At 36.1% G+C, this 21,142-nt stretch overlaps 1 protein-coding gene across 18 annotated transcripts in view; it reads left to right on the top strand.

The window, feature by feature from the left end:
• Positions 1 to 21,142, top strand: part of SMARCA2 (SWI/SNF related BAF chromatin remodeling complex subunit ATPase 2) — a 118,977-nt gene that overhangs the window by 69,316 nt on the left and 28,519 nt on the right. For all 18 annotated transcript variants that reach the window (XM_068926548.1, XM_068926542.1, XM_068926536.1 and 15 more), the window contains 3 exons: positions 1,105 to 1,332; positions 7,076 to 7,153; positions 13,454 to 13,672. In XM_068926548.1, coding sequence (XP_068782649.1) covers positions 1,105 to 1,332; positions 7,076 to 7,153; positions 13,454 to 13,672 — 525 coding nt within the window. The remainder of the gene's footprint in view (positions 1 to 1,104; positions 1,333 to 7,075; positions 7,154 to 13,453; positions 13,673 to 21,142) is intronic.

The following is a 21,142-nucleotide window of genomic DNA, read 5'->3' as shown; positions in this document are numbered from 1 at the left end:
AGCATTCAGTTTGTCTTCCTTTCTTTGAGATGGGAGTGATCTGTAAATTTTAATGAGATGCATGCTAAAAGGGGAGACTTATTTTTCTTTTTTTTCACTTAAAACATTTCCAGAAATAAAAATTTCCATTTCCTCACTTTACCATTTCCTGTGTTTCTGCAAATGGTTATATAAACACATTCATTCTGTAGCTTCATCTTTGCTGTTATGCAAGTAACACATATACCTTTAGGCTCCAGCAGCCACTTAAAATATAGTTCTGCGGGAACTGTGGGAGGGAAGAGGGTTTTTCTCCCCCTTTAGTAAAAGAGTCTATGGCTTTTTGAGAGCCTATGGCGCAAAACTGTGATAGCATTTTTAGGTTAGCTGCCCAACATTATCTGACTGTGCTGAAATAGAATCATATGATTTTTAGGAGTACATGGTTTGTTCTTTTTCTTTTTTTCCCCTCACAGAAAATAGGATTTTACATATATAAAAGCAGTTCTTTCCTTCTGACCCGCAGCGTGCTTTTTACATCTGTAATTCTAAGGGCAAACACCTGATCAAAAAAGAATTTCAATGATTCAGAATCTTCTGAAAATGAACTTTAAATTAGGCAGTTTCATGTTAATTGAGGTCATGTGTAAGCATCTTCAAATTCAAAGCCTATGCAGTAGATCAAATAATTTTTAGTTAGGTACACAAGTTTATCTAACACTTATCCTACTACTAATCTTGTGTTTTTTTCTTGGAGTAGAGAGTTGTTTTACTTCAGGGTTCCTTCTGGCTTGGAAGGCCATGAACTTTGAGTAGAAAGGTAAAAACAGATACTTCAGCCCTTCTCAGTCACTTACGGCGCATGCCTTTGGGAAGTGTTTAGCTTACTGTGTTTATGCTGTGCAGAACACGTCCATGTTTTTTCCCGTTCAGTTTTCCCCCTACCCGGATCTGACGAGCTTCTGCGAAAGTGAGCAATCAGGAATGAGCATCATGAATTGTGGTGGGCTGTAGGCTGAACACTTCCCTTTTATGCCAAAAGAGAATTTTAGCATTACAATGTCCAGTAAGTAAGCCATGTAGCACACGCATTATAAATCATTCTCTGTGTTCTTTGCGTAACAGGACTTGCAGGCCCAAGACAGAGCTCACCGAATTGGTCAGCAGAATGAAGTTCGAGTCTTGAGACTGTGCACTGTGAACAGTGTGGAAGAGAAGATACTTGCTGCTGCCAAGTATAAGCTGAATGTGGACCAAAAAGTTATTCAGGCTGGAATGTTTGATCAGAAGTCTTCAAGCCACGAAAGGAGGGCTTTCCTACAGGCCATATTGGAGCATGAAGAAGAAAATGAGGTAAGGTTAGAAATAATCAGGAAGATGAGGTTTTAGGATGTGCTTACTCTTATTTTTCATCAGTTTCAAAGATTGTCATCTGCTTTGAAATCTGACAAGTTACCATATTCTTACCATCCAGTCAAACAATTTCATTTCTCTCTCTTTTGGTCATATTAATAACTGTAATGTTAATGATCAGATCTTAGTGTAGAATTAGGTATTTTAACTTAGACTCGTGCTACCCTTTCCTAAATTTGGCAACAATTTGTTCTTCAGACAAAGATTTTTCCAAAACACAGGTTGTAAAACAATTCCTAAATCTATGTTGGCATGGCAGGTTCAATCATGAAAGACCCTGTTCCCCTGCTTCTTCTTAGGCATCTGTGTTCAGAGTTAAGATTTGCTTTGGTGTGCTTTGGGCTTAGGGCAAGCCAGCAAAATAACCATTTCTTTCTAGTCCTGTATCCAGCGTGGAATTCTACTTGCTACTTCCTCTTTGAGAAACATTTAGCGGTTTCAAAACAGCTGTTAAGTATTTTTTTATTATAATGAGATATGGGTTTATAGAATCACTGACCATTTGTCTATGTCTTTTCGCTGTGTTCTTTCTGGAACTTCTGGCTTGAAATGGTGAGCCCCTTCTTTTACTTGTCTCTGCAGATTATTCTCTTAATGTAAACAAAGTTCATCATTTGGATAAACTCTGCATTAGGGAGAGAGAGGAAAAATGTATCAGTTATATTAAAGATGGACAAAAAAAATCCATTCTCTAGTGACTTTGTTTCCCACTTAGAATAATATTCCGTATAGTGAAAGAATATAGAGATTTACAGCCTAATTTTTCTTTGAGTATATTTTCTAGATTTTACATATAGTGTGTACTGAAATAAAACCGGGTTTTGTAAAAGGCTCTGTTTTACAGATATCCTTCATCATGCCATGTAAATTTTCAAAGATCAGGCAGTTTAATTCTGCAGTAATTAAACTTTCTGTATAAACTCTTACCATTGCTGTGCATTAGAAAGTAGTACCTCATTAAGAAAGAGGATGCTTATTATTTTGCATTGCTGTTTTAGTATTTGTTTTATCAGAAGTGGAAAAATACTATAAGCTGCCTATTTTATAAGGAATGATCTTTTATTTACGTTGTAAACTCTGAAACAAGATGATACATACCATTTTTGATGAGATGAAACTGGAGTGCACATCCAGCCAACACCATCTACTTGAGTAGGTAAATTAGCTGGAAAACAGTAGAAATTTCTCTCAGGCAGCTTTTGAATTTGTTTTGAAAATTTAGAACGTTCTGTCGTGCTTTCAAAGCACTAGAAAATATTTACTTGAAAGTGCTTCAAAAGCTCAGGGCTGAAGTTGAGGCTTACTTAGCATGCTTCATTTGATAGATGACATTAGAGCAATCTACTTTTTGTACTTTGCTTAAGTACGCTTGAGGTGCCGTCCTGAAGCACGCATGGATTTAGTCAAGGTTTTCTTGCCATAACCCTACGTCAGTCTTTAAAGCAAACGTTGGTATTGTAACGACTCCTAACGAAAAGTACATCCAATACAACATTTAATGGTTCAGAGTATATTTAGAGATTTTTCTCTTTTGTAATGGCTATGCGTAGCCTCATTTTATTGACAGAAAATAAAAAAAGTTATTTGTTCTCTGCCTGGTGCTTAGAGAATACCTGAAAGGGAACGTATTTACAAGTTTGAATTAATTCTGAAATCTATTGAGGCATAACCTGTCTGGAAATAATGAGGATTTCATTTACATGTATGTCTCAAGCAATACTTACATTTTCTCGTGATGACTAGATCTTCAGCGTCATGAGGGAAGAGACGTTATCGGGTGGTGCATAAATTGCTTTTTTGGGGTTATGCCAGCTCAATAAGTTAAATAATAATTGTGGTCAATAATTTCTCATTACAGAAAATTAGATATGGCAGCAGGGAAGGGTGGATTATAGAGTTAACCAGACAGTACTCCAAACGTAGCATAGTAAAAGTCAGCTTTTTTTGCGATCACTTTGTATTGTATGTTTTACTGACTTGCATTTTCATATTGGAACTTAGCTAGGAATGTTCTTTCACAAAAATAGGTAAGGTTAAAATTATAGAGGATGAGTCTGCTGGTAGTCTGGGTAAGTGACTAGTTTAAATACATGGACTTATTAGAAAGACACTTTATACAGACACTGCATTTAGTTATTTAAAATATAGAGAACAACTGTGTAATCTTGGGTAATTCTAATAAGCTTTCTAAACTTTCTTTCAAACTTTTAAAATGTTTATTTTTTCTTACTATGCATAAGCTAATTATTGCAATTCAGTTTTTATTAATTAATTTTTTCCAAGATTCTTTCAGTGAGAGTAACACTGATCCATAATCTGCATATAAGCTCAGACTCATAACACAGGAACATAGCCAGATATTTCTGGCTCTAGCTTAATGTTGGTATCCTGCATGATGGATGCAAGTTTTGTAGGAAGATAAATCTGAAAAGTATCATATTTGTTTGAAAAGCATTACCATCTCGGCAACTAGCGAGCAAAGTATTTTCTGTTGTTTAAAATACAATGGAGAATAATTTGAGCTGGTGTACTGTGCGTATGCTTTATTTTAAGAGCAGAACTTCTAGACACATTTCTGTGTCTCTGAATATTTTTCATTAAATCTTTCTTCTTTTAAATATGTTCTGTGTTGCTGAATGTGTTCAGAATTTCTTCGACCAGGCAACCTACAGCTGTTTGGCTTTATTATTGACACAGTGACATATGCATTAGAAAGTGTTACAGTTCAGTATTTTTTTTCATGCAAGGATTTAGAAAGGAGCAGGATGAAGAGCAGTTAGTTTAGTCCATAGTGAAAATTATTATATAGTCATAATAAAAATACTATCTATAAAAATACTTTATTGAAACAAATACTTCAGTCACTTTCATAGTTGAAAGTAATGAATAGTGGGAGGGTCAAGACAGTTCCCTGCCTTACCATAGTTAAGATAATATTTTCAAGTGCATAATACCCACCTCATTAGACAGAATAACCAAATATCATGCACTGATACCTTTTTTGCAGCTTCATAGCTTAGGTTATTGAAGAGTTTTTTCATTTGGAATCCTTTGTATCGTCTTTTCAATATACTTATGTGACTTTGTGTGTGTTTTTGCTTCTATTTCTGCACTTCTCTGGCTGTAGCGAAAAATATGTTAAAATTAAACAGCAGTAAAAGAGGCATCAGACATACCAAGTAACGAAAATCATAGTAAGTACACACACACGTGGAGAGTCTTGCGCTAGTTCAGAACACAAAGACTTTAGATTACTAGCATTCTTTTGTAGGACCTCTGGCGATTTTTTAAATACTTTACATCATCAAAGTTTACCAGTTTTGTGGATTGTTGTTTGGTTTTTGTTTAACTTTAAGATTTCATATATTCCCCACCACCTTTTCTTCTCCTTTTTTCCTCTCCTGTGCAGACACATATTCCTGTGTACATATACTCGTAGAATACATGAGAGTTTTAAAACAGCTTTCCTCCAGATAGTTGATGCATGAAACATTTAAAAAAAAATCCCTAAAGATTATACCACTAGAACTCTTCTGTCCTGCATATTATGGGGAATTAAAAGAAAACTCCCTAAACTGTCCTTTGGTGAATTTGAGTCAGTTAAAAGCAGTTTTCAATGGGAAACTTTCATTGTATAATGTAAAACAGGTATATATTTTGAATTGAAAAATGGTAGAATAGGTCTTTGCTTCAGCTTTCAAGTAAAATTTCTCTGTCAACAAAGACTATGCAAAACTTGACCCAAACGCTGAAACTGCTGAGAAGATAAGAGGGATTAAATTTGTGACATCCTGCACTGGTCAGCTGTGGCTTCTTCCTTAACAACAGCACTGGAAACAAAATTTGGGGAGATTGTTCTATATGAAACGAGACATTGACAAGAAAAAAGTACATCTCACCAGTTAACAGTTATTAATATCAGATCAACTTTGCCTTGCAAATGTGGACTAACACATCTAATAGATTGTTTGGTGACTAACTGGTTGAATATTCCCATGCTAAACATGCTTTCAACTAATGTATCAAGTCTTTTATCACTTTTACGTAGATCATTATCTACTTGTACTTTCTTAGTATTTTCCCTAAATTGGGTGTAAGAACACTCCTAATTTTTCTTTCTCCTTTCCCCTCCTTTTTCCTTTTTTTTCTTTAGCAGTACTATATACAGTGAAGAGGTTGTCTTTTTATAGATAGAAAGATACATTTTAGTAATATGAAAGTATGACGGAGAAGATAGAATTAACATTCGTAAAGGCAGTTTTTGTAGGTGTTTACAAATTCCTTTCCTACCGGGGGTACCTGTTCAGCAACATGAATATTCAGACTAGCTGTAGGTGGTCAGCCACTTTTGTTACTGTTCCTGTTGTGGGATCCCTTTTATTGTAGGTTAGAAGTTGCACTGTTTGAGGTGATGGGAAGCTTGTGAAACTTCCATGAGGTAACATTTCTCACTAATCATAAAAGATGCAAAAGAGATCTCTTTTCTTTATTGTGTGTGTGTTTAACTGTATAACTTCTTTTTCTTGTATGCTGAAGGAGCATTGACTAAAAGTGGGAAGAACTAACTCTCATTTTACCAGCTGCTTAGCTTGTTTCATGCTTCAATTAAATTTAAATTGTATGTACAGTAAGTTACACAGGCGTTCTAGGAATTGCAGTAGCAAGAACTGTACTTTTTTCTGCAGTGTAAAAATCTTAACCAATGGAGGGAAAATAGGCTGTGTAGGTATAAATACAGACTTCTTTTCATTATTTAGGAAATGAAGGGTTACAGAATGTTAGTTTTGAGGCAGTATATGCAGCACTCTACAATCCTGTTTCACCGAACAGAAGGTGTGATTCTTCTTGAAGAACTTTAGGTCAGCAGTATAACGTAACATAGATTCAGTAAGTCTTTTAGACTTTTATGTAGGAACCAGTCAATAGTCTGTGGTTTTACTTGACCTGTTCTGTTGTCAGATTTGAAACACCCTGTGCTTTCAAACTAATTGGGAGAGGGAAGCTGAATGCTTCGGAGCCTGATCATGTTAAAAATGGGTATCATAACTGTTCAGCATTATTTTTTTTAACTCAATTCTAGAGTTCTGTTTTGTTTCTCGAATAAATATTTTTGTTCTTATGAAATAACTCTTTCTCTCTGAAGACAGAGGTTTCCATTCCCTTTTTGTGAGCAGATTGTGGTCTAGACAGAGTGGGTTTGAGCAGGCATTTCTTCCAGTATAATGTATGGCTTTTCTTGTTGTTGTTTTGTTTCTTCATTTATTTTTAATGAGGACTATTTTCATTCTGCTTACTTTGACAGGAAAGACCTCATAATGCAGAATGATATTTCTAGGGAAGTACTATAGAAAAGCAGAACGGAAATGCATATGTTTTAACTGAAAAATGTTCTGAAAACTGGCTGTACTTGTGACCCAGGAAAACCACAAACCAACGTTTCCTGGTTGTATGTTTGCTCATTTCCTCATTCTCAGTTTTTGAAGGTGGTAGTAAGTCCCAGTTGTCTCTTTGATGAAGTCTGTTTTGCGTTGCTCTGAATCACACTCTAAAAGTTTGTCTGGTCTGAGTGTTTCACAAGTATCTTGATAGAAGGATGTTCAGTGCAACCTTGACCTGATGGCAGGCTGTTGCTTTAGGTTAGATATAGCTTTCTTCTTACTAACGCCTTTATCCATATGTGTAGGAAGAAGATGAAGTTCCTGATGATGAGACTCTGAATCAGATGATTGCTCGACGTGAGGAAGAATTTGATCTCTTCATGGTGAGGGCTATATGATCATTAGTAAAATATCTTTATTCTTTTTAACAAAGGCATTAACCTTTTGTGATTCAAACGTTGGAAAACTGTGTTGGAGGAATAGGCTTCCTTTACTTGCAATGTTCATCTGAGGAAAGGAGAGCAATATGTTTAAACAGAGGGTTCATCAAATGACAGCCTTCAGAGAGTCTTGGAGACAGCTTAGTGGAACAAGTGCCAATCCAGAGGAAGATTCTGAGATGGCTTGAGGAATTTAGTAAAAAAATGGTAGTTACTGTTGGGCTTGCTGATTATCTATCATACTTTTTTTTTTTTTTAAATATTTCTTCTCACTTCTGTGATATGCTTTTGGCAAGAGCAACCACAGGAACGTAACAAGCTAGTAAGATAGTAGATAAATAAATAGTGCTATTTTCTTTGACAGTTAAGTTGGGTTTGTGATCGTTTTGTCAGGGGCACAGTTGCATCTGCATCTCTACTGCTGGAACTGATGAACAGTTATTGAAGCAGAGCTAAGTAACAGTGATTCAAATATGAGCAATTCATTTGCGTTAGCATTTCCCTTCTTATTAGTGCTATTACAATATTGATGGAATAATTACTAAAACATCAGCACAGGCATGGCTCTTGCCTTTTAGCAAGTGTACAATATGAAGATTGCTGGAGGACCTATAATAATCACTTAAACAGTCACAGGAGAACACTTAAATAATTGTTGAGGTGACACCACTATCCCCTCTCATTCTGCAGAAGTTGCTTTGTTCTACAAGATGGAACAATGCAGACACTCTCATGGGTGCATGAATACGAAAGCGTATCAGGTAGTATCCACAGAGACAATCATTACTAGTAGGACCACTAGTTTTCACTAGTCTTACACCATCTCCTGCTCAAGAGTTTGTCTTTCAAAACATCACCCTTACATAAGTGTGCATGGTCTCTTTTTATGTAAGTGAAAAAAATTAAATTGGACGATTGGTAAAGGCAATATATGCCTCATGTTATTGCTAAAGATAGGATGCACTGAAAATGAGTGCTCACAGATATCTGTCTTTTTAATCTTTACCTCAGTATGCTTCAGGTATAAGGAGATTTGCATGACAGAAGCCAGGAGGTGACCATTTGATCTGGAATTCAGAAAGGAGATATTTGGCTCTAAGTACTCCTTCTGATCTCCATTACCTGTTTTTTCTGTGCATATTGTAGCATCTTCTGCAACTATATCCATCTTCCCTAGCTCTGAGAGTACAAGATGTAGAGTGATCAATGTGAGTGCTTTTGTATCAAAAATCAGGGTTAAAATGAAGTATCCAGAGTTCTGTGAATGCAGATCTGCTGCTGGAGACAGCTTTTCAGTGTTGTTCCTTCAGACCAACAAGGAAAGAATTAATTTGTGGATTGAACGTGTTGATTAGTTTATGATTATTTTCAGTAAATTTCTAAGGCCTTGTCTTTTCAGATTAAATTTGAAAGTTATAAGAGCCAATCAGTAAAACAGTTGAGAGGCCTAGAGTAAAGACAGTTTTACATTGTGTGTGATTAATTTATGTTCTTATTAATCTATTTGAAGGTTTCTAAGCAAGAGTAAGGAGCTAGGCAATAAAAAATGAAGGTGCAAAATTAATGTGCTGTGAAATCCAGGGGTGTGAAAATATTTTAGGTAGAAATAATGAAGATTTATATTAATGCCTAATAAATATATCTTAATTATTGATAAAGGAATTTGTTTTTCATGTATCGGTGAGCGCATCAAAGGAAAGTCTGAAAAATAAGTTTTGTAGTCAGGGTTCTTTGTCTTCTTTTTTTTTCAATATTCTAGGTCTTATATAACCAGTTAAAGAGCACAGAAGGCTTGTGGTCTCAAGTCTTGCGCATTTAAGTTTGAGTCTAGAGATAACCAGAAATATAAAAGAATTTTTCACCTTAGCGCAGTGGTATCTGTGCAGCATCATTCCCTCTGTTAAGATGTAATCAGAATTCAGCAAACCACCAGTGAAATATTCAGCCAATATACAAGAAAAAGTGGTGTTTTGGCATGTTGTTTTAGCTAGTCTTAGAAGTATAAAAGCATGTCATTTGCTTATCTAAAGCACATAGTTTGCTTATCTAAACTAAGCATTTACAAAACGGTAGGCAAGAGAACGAGTTGGTTCCTCAAGAAGCTGTCGTGTGGTCGTTTTTCAGGTTAGAACTATTCTTGCACATAGATCCTGAGATGCAGGTGCAGAGCTGAATAACACTGTTCAGTAGCAGGATGTGTACAAGTGGTCTTTTGCTGGCTCCATACCATGATTTGGAGAAGCAAGCAGAGCCTGAGGCAGTGGCTGAGGATGCTTCTCTGTGCTGTTACCAGGGACAAGAGTGAAGATACTGTTTCACAGACCCTTGGAATTGTGTTCTTTCTGTCACAGTTGGTGCGTGCTTAGTAAGTTCCTATCTTGGCACTGCATACTTAGTTGTTCTACAGGTATTGTTTTGGGGACCCTGGCTTAAAAGATTGAAACTTTCTTAAGGGGTCTGTGAAATGGTCCTCGTAGAAAGGAATTTGATAAACATTTTGTTACCAAACTAGCTCTCTTGCTGAGGCAATTGTCTCAATCATGGAACTGCTTGGTCTGTACTCAGCAGTGATAGTATACGCAGTAGTCATTCCTTGCTCACTGTCTAACCATGTATGTTGAAAAATGTTTTCTAATTTTTGTTGAATTGGAATTGAGGATGGATTTATACCATAGTCTTTTAAGTGTGACGTTATCAGAGTCGTTAGCCCAGAAAATGAGCTGTTTTGATCTTAGGTGTCCTGAATGACTACATTCTGCTCCATAATACATTGCTGTGGCATACGCACAGAAAATTGTAGCAAGTCTAAATCATAACCAAGGCATTCACCAGGAATTCACTAGGCACTTTTGTTAAAATGACCACAGTACAACCTGCCCACCCCTTTAATTAGTTTCACATTTGTTACATTTTGTATTGCTTTGTTTACCCATATCTACCCTGGAACTATTTCAACATGACCCCTGATAGATCTTTTGTACTTACTGTTAAGGCCTGTCTTTCCTATTATTCTACCATTCTGAATCTGATTTTTCCTAATTAGCATCAAGAAAGGATTTCTATTTTTAGGGCAAGTACTGTCATATGTAGTTTCACAGCAAGTTAAGACAATTACTTTCTGTGTATTTGAAGCATGATAATACATTGGAATGCTGTATGCATTTGGGATGTTGATTTTACTGCTGTACTGGTAGTGAAACATAGCTTTTGCATATGGGTGGATGTGGACATAGACATTCCACCATTTTTCTTCCTCAAACAAAGCATTAGATACTAATATTAGTGAAGATACTGATATTAATGAAGACAGTCTTCTTAAGGACAGAAGTTTTTGGCTGCCAGAGTGCCCTGTGGGGGATATTTTATAGATGTGTGTACGTATGTATATATCCCAGGCCACTGAAAGCAGAGAGAAAGTCTGGAGCAAAGAAGACTTACTTACCTTTGATGAAGGAGAATTGGGTTAGGGAACTTTTAAACAAATTAGACATATGCAAGTCCATGGGCCCTAATGGGATGCACCCACAAGTGCTGAGGGAGCTGTCCAATGTCATTGTGAGGCCACTCTCCATTATCTGTGAAAGGTCACAACTATCGGAAAAAGTTCCTGAGAAGTGGAAGGAGGCGAATGTCACTCTTCCCTTTTATGAGGGCAAGAAGGAGAATCTGGGGAACTACAGGCTGGTCAGCCTCATGTCACCTGAAGGTAATGGAGCAGCTAATCCTGGAAACCATTTCTAGACACATGATGGACAAGAGAGTGACTGAGAAAGTTCATCATGGATTTACAAAGGGGAAATCATGCCTAACCAACATGATTACCTTCTACAATGAGATGGCTAGATTGGTGGATAAGGTGAGAGCAGTTTTTTATCTCTACTTTAGTAAGGCTTTTGATACTGCCTTTCATAACATCCTCATAGACAGGCTTGTTCCTTCAGATTCTTCTAGTTTAGCAGGATATGAAATTTCTGCAGCAAAAAGAGGAAAGAACTTTAAGGAAATACAGGTTTTTTTCAATTTTTACTTTTCCTGCTGCAGCTAGTTCAGAAAACAGGGACGTACCGCTTTGAGTTTAGGAGTTAAAACAACAAGGGGATAGCAAAAAATTTCTATCTGGTTCAACACTATCTTCTTCCACTGCATGTTCCGAATGATTTTGTTTCCCCTGCCTCCAGTATTTTATCTACTTTTTCCTTTTCACCAGTGGTACGATGTCTGTGCATATGTGACAACAATTAATGTGTAAAAACTCTAGATAGCCCCAGATCTCACGTTGTCCTTCTTTTACATTCATTGCAAATAATGGCACTTCCAATTTTTTTCACATCCTAAACAAGTGTGGACTAAATCTAGAGTGAGAAGTGACTGTTTCAACGTGGTTTGTACAGGTCTTACCTCATTTCTTAGTAGTGTACTTCAATGAATGGTACTTTTCCTGTTAAAATTAATAAATAAGGAGGAGGACTTTGGAGTTATTTTTAATATTATTTTTTAAAGTTACATTAACTTAAAGAAAAGATTTCTGATATAAAAACCATGCCATGGAAGTGTTATTACAGGCCTCCCACCAATATGGGAGCCAGCACTTTAGCTGTGCTAATATATTTTCTGGTTTTGAATCCAAAATGGCAGTGCAGCAGCAATTCACTGTATAAAGCAATGGTTTTAAACTAAATGTATTGGATTTTTTTTTTGAGGACTATTGTAGTTGTCCTTTAGAAAGATCAAAATAACTATTCAGAGCTCAGCAATAGCGTGTGATTTTTTTTCTTTTTTTTCTTTTTTTTTTTTGAAACTGAAAGTTTTATGCCCTGATTTTGCCAGCAGTTTTGTTTTTCATTTGCATGTAACCATTTGTGGCATAGGATATTTTAATTTCTGATATTTAAGCGTAATTGAGGACACTGTAAGTGTAATTACTGTATTAGTTACAGTAAAATAAGACAGTTTTGCAACTGCAAGTTTTGCTAACACATGGAAAGACAGGACCAGAGCTTTCTCAGAGATAAAAGGGATTTGAATAGTATCCTGAGGAAAACCAAATGCCTGTTTGTCTTGCTTATCTCTCTGCTTGACTGGGAGTGGCTTTAATTTCCATGTTAAGCACTTTGCTTTCAGAAAACAGCAATTAAAATACGCTACCTTAGCTTCCAGTCATTGTCTTAGAATTAGAAACACGGTCATCAGGATAAAAATGAGTACTTTTAGAGTTCAATTTATGGACACCATATAGAAGCTCTCTACTAAATGGTAGAGAAATATTTCCCATTTGGGCCTTGTCTGAATACAGCTTGCTGGTTGCCAAGATGCCAGTATACCAGATCATGTATGTGTCCAGTCTGAATGAGACATTCTTTAAAAGGCAAAATGCAGGAAGCCACTATAAAAACAGAAGGCTTCATCGTTGCCTGAGTTCATGACGGATAGGAAAAAAACACATTTACCATTATTTCTTGCATAGCGTAGTCACATGTCTCACATTCTGCTTTTCGGTTCTGGGGGAACTATAAAGCATCTCACTGATGTGTCTACAGTCATTTGTGAGAATATGCCCATATCTTTTTTTATGGGGTGATTGCTCATCAAATATGAAATTAACTTACACGACTATTTCCGTTATCTCTTAGAGGAGTTTTAATACAGTGTTATCCTTCTAATATTCTTAACACTATACCTAATCTTATCTGATATTTTTATATGTGTTTTGATTTATGCATAATATAGCAGTAAGATCAGTAACTAATCAGTGTTTAAGATGGTTAGCCCTCTGGCACTGAGTAGGTGAGTTTTTCTCTGTCTCTTGATTTGTTTTTTCTAATTTTGGTTACATAACAATAATAATATATGGGCCTGTTGTCAAGAAATAAACATGATCTGCAAATACCAGTCGTGAATACAAAGAGACCATAAAAATTGTACAAAAAGGAAGACGGTTGTTTAATCGAAAGGTACAGGTGTTCTCATAATCTGATTTGTTTTATTTAAGTGCTGCCCATCTAGTGGTCCCAGGAACTTTAGTGAAAGTTAACTGCGGAGACATGAGCATGACTGAACATCAACTATCAAATGTAGATATTCCTTTTCATAGTTGCATTTTACAAGGATTGGGCTGAAGGAAGGGAAACACCACCAAAGGATGTGACTTGAAGTGTCAGGCATAATTAAATAGCCAGGAATTCCCATGATTTATTTAATAGTGGCCCTTAAAACTGTTGTGTCCTTTCCGAACTGCCGTTGCAGCGCATGGACATGGACCGTCGTAGGGAGGATGCCAGAAACCCGAAGCGCAAGCCTCGCTTGATGGAGGAGGATGAATTGCCATCCTGGATTATTAAAGATGATGCTGAAGTTGAAAGACTCACATGTGAAGAAGAGGAAGAGAAAATATTTGGAAGAGGGTCCCGTCAACGCAGGGACGTAGACTATAGTGATGCTCTCACAGAAAAACAGTGGCTGCGGGTAGGTGCTCCTTTTTTTTTTTTTAAGTTGATATTTATTTGTTTGTTTGTTTATTACAGTTTGTTTTTTTTACACATTGAAGACTGCATAGTTGTGCCAGGGAAAGCACCATGTAGCAGCCAAGGCCCACATATTCTTACTTTTCAGCTTTTACAGCTGTGTTCAAGTCAGAAGTTAAAATTTAAAGCTATGCTGCTGAAACTTAAGTCATAGTTGGTTTATTAGAACCATGAATTAGAACCATGATTCTTTCTTTTGCAGCTGTTCTTTTCCCATGGTGCTTAACATAATTCACATTTACATTTTTAGACATTTAATAAATGCTATCTTTACGATATACAGACAGTTCTTTTACAGTAGAGCAGACCAGTGATCAGCGTATGTGACAACTTTCTGTGCTGCAGATTCCTAAAAACGGACAAACAAACAAAAACCCTTTTAAAAGTTTAGAAACTTTTACATAAATCTCCTTTCTCATGCTTTTTCATTTCCAGGTGCCTGAGCATTTCTTTACTTTGCTGAGATCAAAAACTTTTGATAAATATATTAGAAAATTCCAGAGCTGAAAGTAAAGATTCAAAACCTATTCACATCAAATCTGTGATTTTGTTACGCTCATTACTCATGCTGTCATTCTTTTGCCTAAAAAAATAGAAATATAATGAATACTAATGCATGTGCCTTCTCAGAGTGGTAATAGCAGAGGTGCTAAGGGAGTGAGGACTGGTTATTGCAAAGTCTTTTCAAAATCAGGGAATTTAGTGATGTCTTACTACATTATGATTTTCAAAATGTATTAATACAGTACTGCACATGTAAAACTAGTCTAGATTATTTGACCGACTGTGTTCTGCTGTGGGAGAATAATCACAGACTTGCATTAGCATTAATGTACAATGCCGTTTATGTGTATACCTTGCTAAAGACAGGTAGAAAACCTACCTACTTTTGTAACTAACATCTCTTTTGTAACTAAAGAGCATGGTTACAGCATAGTAAGGCTACCTTGTGAGAGATTGTCAGAGATGAGGCTAAGAGCTGATGCAGATTCAGCTGCTGTGTGTAAGATGAGAATTATGCGTCACCTATAAATCTAAACAAATTGAGCAGACTAAAGGAGTGTGATATTTAGGTTTTTAAGTGGTCAGTGGGGAAGAAAGGCCTAGAGACAAAAACTGCCCCTAGATCCTTCTAGGTTTACCTTTTCCAACTGTGGAAGTGCTTGCAGTATAGAGTACATCTACTCAAGGTCATTTTAAACTAGTTATCTTTAATACTGAAATACTCTGGCTATTGCAACAAATTAGCTTGGACTTGCATACTCTGCATCTCAGGTAGGTTCTGTAACTTATGTTGAGGTCTTTGCTGTCAAAAAATGGCAGCCCTAAGAAGTCGTCTGATCTGTCTTCCTACCACAAGGCAAATCAGCCAATCCTATGTCATTCATGATAGATATTCACTTATTCTGTTCTTAAAGGCCTTCACTAGCAGAGAATTTAGAACTCTCCAAAGGAATCAATTTGAGTGCTTAGTTTTCAATAGTATTTTATCTGAATCTCCTTGCTAGATTTTAAGCCTATAACTTGTTCTAGTCAATGTGGTTATGTAGAGCAGGCTGTTTACTTTCTTTTCACAACATCTCTTTAGATCGTGAAAGACTGTTACCATTTCCCTGTTCAGGCAATTCTTCTTAAAGTTAATGATCACTGCTAATTCACTCTTTTTCCATAGATGGTGTTTTCTAGATCTCTTAATTATTTTCATTGCTTTTATGTAGCTGCTGTTTATGTGACTGATGCCTTTATGCAAGTTTGGTCAAAAGCTAGACACCAGTATTCCAGATGCAGCCTCATTTGAATAAAGAGGGGGAGTTCTTTTACATAACTTCTATCTTGTTTGTGTCTCGTGATACAGTATTTTATTTTCTTAACAGTAAAGATACTGACTTGTATAGTGTATGATTTATGATCCCGTATAAGCTCTCAATCCTTTTCTGTGGATCTATTCTGTATCCAGTTGTTTGATACCATGTTTTGTGCACTTGATCTTGTTTTCCTTATAAGAAGATTCAGCATATGTCCTTGCTGAGAAATATCTAGTTTTTTTGAGTTCACAGTGCCAGTTCAACAAAAAAATTTTGAATTTTTTGCTTGTTCTTAGGTGGTCTTGTGCTGTCAGGTTGTGTGCAGCTTTAGCAGGCATACTTTCTCTTCCATCTTCCAGATCACCAAAAAGACTGAATAGCACTGGACTACGTGGAACATTGCTTCCACAACCTTCCGTTAGATAAAGAACCATTAAGTAACTGTTCTGAATATAATTTCTGACCACTTTGCCATGTACCTGGTAATAATTTTATCTAGTCAATGTTTTCACTCTTTGCCTGTGAGACTGTTGTGGGAGATGAGGTCAGAAGCCTTGCTAAAGTTAAGATGCAACATGTACTACTAGGTTTTCAATGTTGCTTGCTTTCCTGCTGAAGAAAACTATGATTTCCTTTTCCTGCGCTATTGAGATGTTAAACCATGGTCTCTAATTAGGTAAGTTAAGGCTAAGTCGCGTATCTCTACAGTGCATTGTAGGCACTTCTATGACTTTAATATGTGTATATTTTAAACTGTGCTTTCAGGTGGCAGCTGTATACTTAAGAGTGTGTTGAAACAAATGCAAGTGTTGTGACTGCTTATTTTTTTTAAACTCTTTATTTTGAGGAATTAGATTTGCGCTGTGACACTGCTTATGCAGATTCAGAATAAAAAGTTTTCTGCTTTGTATGCACACTGAAAATCTAAATCAGGTTAGAATTTTCTGAGTGCTCTCACTATCTATTATTTTTTCTATGAAGAAAATGGGGAGTTCTTTGAAATTCCCCACCCCCCAATCACTTTTGGGTTTTCTTTGAGCAGTTTTTCTCTTTCTTTGAAATGACATCCTTGGAGGATTATAGAAAAATGATGATAATTTTGCACAACATTTTCAATGGAATTTTAAGCATAAAGAATTTTCATAGGTAGTGTATAAGCAATTATATCCCATGGCTTTGCCACTGTTAACTTGTAAGTTAACAATATCATCCATATTTGTATGGAAATTTTAAATTAATCATTTCGTGTTAACGCAGATGCAGTAAACTAGTTATATCAGCAAAAAAAAGAAAAAAAACAGAAGAGGCAATACCTACCAGATTAAGGATGGTACTTTTAATTCGCAAGTCATCCCTTACCCATATTTTTATCAAGCCACTTTCCAGAGGTTTGTTTCTATAGTTACTTCTGTCTTTATTGAGGTGTTACAAAATAACTGGATTTGTTTGCTAGCAGCAAGGGTTACTTCTAGTTTTTCTCTTGCTCTTGCTGCTATTCAGCTTTATAACTATCTTCTCATAGGGCTTTCCAGAAGGAAACTTCACATTTCTGACTTTCTGGTTAGATAGTATCAATTCCAATACTTAGCTGTCTGTTTGACTGCATTTGTCTTGGGGAGGTTGACTTAATCTCTTCCTTTCTGAGGAGTTTTGCCTGATCAGCAGCCAGACTGTGGAGATTAGCTCTACCTCCCCTTCTCCACAAGGCTTTGACCCTGCTGACATCCCAAAGGCAAAAGGTCCAATTAAGGTGCATTAAAGCCTTATCTCTTCTTGTTGCCTCAAAAAACAAAAACAAATAAAAAGCCCCCCCGATTTTCTCTTCATGGAATTCCAAATGCTGGCTCGTCAGCAGTGCCTGTTCATGAGTATAGGCTATGTGGTAAAGGCCCAAAGGAAAGACGATACCTCAAGACCTACGTGCTTGCATGTATACCAACAAAAGTATGTCAACTTCCTTCTTATTGGATGCCTGATTTTGAAAGCAGGATGCAAAATAATTCTAGAAGCCAGAAGGGTAGACGCATGCAAATGTCTAGTGAGATTGTGCAGCTGCCCTGAACAACCTGTAACTGAGAAACAGCCTCCCTGGAAAAAATGTTACAAAAGAGCAGGCTTCATCACTAGCTGTGGCTGCAGCCTGCTGTTTTGTAACTGTTGGCGTGGCAACCATATTTCCTATTTAAAAAAAAAACTTATGCTGTCCTCATCTTTGTTCCAATTTCATTGACTGAGGCATAGGTATCAAGACCACTCTTGCTTGACTAAGACAGTCATCTAGTTCTGTTGCTCTTTATCTCATCCTCCCAGCAGTTACTCTGAGGCTAAATCTCTCATGACAGTTGAAATATTTTGTATCTGGATTCATCCTCTCTCTGAACTTAGTTACTCACTAGGTGAAATGAATAAAGTTCTGTTCTTTAGATGTGCAGATTGAATTCAAAATTATTTGAATTCATGGCCAGTGAAACATGTTTGACACAAAAGTGGGCAGTGTCTCATTTACTTTGTACAGATAGGCAAAATCCAACTTTTAAGGACTATTTGTTTTACTGATCTATAAAATGAAAGTGAAATTCAAGCATTTAGTCTGTAATTAGTCAATCTAATTTAGGAGAAAAAAAGTCAGTACTGGTCTACATACACACAGAATATCTGATTGATACTATTTAACATACCTGTAAAAAATTTTTCATCTTTTTTTCTGGCTTTATTAGCTGAAGTAAATACGTTATATAGTAAATCAAACTGTCTGCTAGGAAAATGTTAGGCATATTTTTAACTGCTTTCTTATCAGTTAGAACTGATATATGTAACTTTTAAATTTTACATACTCTCTTTTATAATCTGCTAAGAGGCAGCTCTGGCATCAGAGGTAGTAAGCTTGTCACTACAACTTGACATAAATTAACAAGTGGTTTTTACTTCGGGTTTGTGTTTTGAGGCATTTTTGCTTTTATGCCTGTAACTTTCAGTATCAGTGCTAAGAAGATAATTTAAAACACTGTTTTGTAAATTGGGAATGTGGACTCAGTTCAGTTTTACAGTGGTCTTCATTAGATAATAAAGTAGCTCTGTGGAATATCTGCATTGTGTTCAATATTTGTTTTAATTTCACTTTTCATCTAGTGGTTGTTGTATGTAACTAATTGTAATGGAGATTTGTTCAGTATAGTCCATGCAGGAGGCTGAGATTTTGTGAAAGAGGAGAAAACAGTATTTGTGAAACTTAGTACAAATTTATATGTATAGTTCATGCTCCTGATTCTTTCCTGCTTGTTCTTTCTCTCTTCCTTATTCCTTTATACCCTTTCTGGTTACAGTTGCAAAGTTCCCTGAAGTGCTGCTGAACCTATTTAGTAGCTGAATAAGTGAGTATATGCCCAGGGCATTTGAAGAAAATTGCATTCTGGTCTAAACTATGTGTTCTGTAGTACTGAATTGCAGATCTGATTGAATTTATTAAGCTTTAGGGGGCAAATACATTTCAAAAACTTAAAAAACATGTCAAAAACTCTGACCAGGATGTTGACCATTTCATGACTGGTGATTATCAGGATGTCCCAGTCACTAGCCCCATTTTCTACTGTGCAAGGTGATGCCAGTCAGTTTTATATATGCGAAAGCTCATTTCTTGAAGGATTAGAAAGTTAGGTAGGGCATTGCTTCTTACCATTAAGAAATGTGGAAGTGCAGAATATTGTGCCCACGCCCCATAATGATTTTGCTAACAGGATGCTGAGGAAGGAAGCATTACTGCTCTATAACTTTAAGCCAAGCTATTTTTATGTTCCATATACAGTATTATCTGTTTATCTTCCATGTCCCCTTCAGGAAATTCAGTTCAGAACGTATTTAAGAAAAGAAGAAAGAATGAGACTGTAACCACGACTTTTAAAGTGTGGTGAAATTGAAACCCATGAGGAAAGGAGCTTTTCTTGGCTTTGGATGTATGAGTGGGAATTTAAATGTATCTAGCTTATACTCTGTGTTCTCTTTTCTGGCAGGAGAATTTTTTTATTTGTTTATAAAGAAAAAAGTTCAAACCTGATTTACACTCGTTATCTTTGTCATTCAGAATCTGGAGGCAGGATTGAGAGTATCACTGCCAGAGTCTGCCAAAATGCTTTGAAACGCTTCTTTCATATTTGAAAAATATCTCAGTAAACTGTTGCAGAAATTGTTCTTGTGTGTAGAAGTCCTGAAGGCAGGAAATCTGAACAGCTATTTCAGAGAAATATCAATCAATAAAACATCTTGCCATACATTCATAGGATTCTTTTTCTTTAGAAAACATTAAAATAATGGCATCATGTAAGCATCCTTTTGTATTTTTAAAAAATGTTAATTGCATTGTTGAGAGCATTAGACTAAAATAAACTACATTTCCACTGAAATACCTATATTTATCTGACATACCAAGTTTATATATCCTGGTAATCCTGTATTAAAACTCTGGATTTCAGGCTCTAATTATTACATTATTGTAGATTTTGCATGCAAAATTTTGCATGAAACAGTCAGACACTGCAGTTACGATGCCTGACCTATTCATGTGGAAAGTAAATATTCAAATCAATTGCCAAACTGAAGTTCGAACAACTTCTAAAAATTTCACAAAATCCACAAAAAAAGAAAGTTTACATTAAAATTTTTAAACCGTTCTCTCCCTAGAGGCTTTTGGTGTCTGAAGGAGAGGAAGCAAACACTTAGATATTTGGTGTTCGCTGGATCCTTATTTTTTCTGAGATGCTAGGAGCCCTGATAGTAACAATGATGAGTCTTATACAGTAGCCTGGGATATTTCGTCACTTATCAGGCTTTTGAGTAGTAGTTATAAAGTTTCTTAGGCTGATTTGCATTTACAACATGAATAAGAAGTTGCCTGTACTTTTCTCTAAGCCTATATTTTGGCCAAAGTACTTGCTCTGGAGGAGAAAAAAAAATCACTTAATTTTTTACCTTGTCAGGAGCAAGTTCTGAAACTGCTAGTGTAAAGTGCCATCTCTTGTTGGCAGACCACAATAGGTAGTAGGGATCTTCACACCCATTATTTTCTGTGTAGCAGGCATGACAGACAAAAGTAATCATTCTGATGGATTGTTTGTTACACACAGCCATACTGCTGGCTCTATAAAAGCCCACAACTACTTAGATGAAAGCAAAGTTTATCTCTCCTAATATGTAAACAAGAAAAGAAATACTAACGTAGTAACTATGAAAGAGCAGTTGAGTTTTAGCCTGGACATCTCAGAAATGACTGACCCCATCTTTAGGCATGTCATAAGTGGAAGGTGTTAGGCAGTAAACTTCTTGGTTCATCTTAAGTACTCTGCTCAATGAATAGAATGATGAGTTCCCTTAATGCAGGAATAGATTTTTTTTTTATTTTTAAACATGGAAATTAGTTTAAAAGCTTTCTAGTAGTCATAATCCTGTAATTTCATCCTGTAATCTAAAAGTGTTAAATTTGCAATGTTACAGATTATGGATTAGTGTACTGGGTATCCATTTCAGTTGCGTCGGTGATAATATAATAAAATATTGTCAGCTGGATTTCAGACTCAGAGTCATAGTTCTTTGTTGCTGCTTACAGCCTCACTTTA

Source organism: Struthio camelus, chromosome Z, assembly GCF_040807025.1.
Source record: "Struthio camelus isolate bStrCam1 chromosome Z, bStrCam1.hap1, whole genome shotgun sequence".
Lineage (NCBI taxonomy): Eukaryota > Metazoa > Chordata > Aves > Struthioniformes > Struthionidae > Struthio > Struthio camelus.
This window is presented reverse-complemented; position numbering and strand designations above follow the sequence as displayed.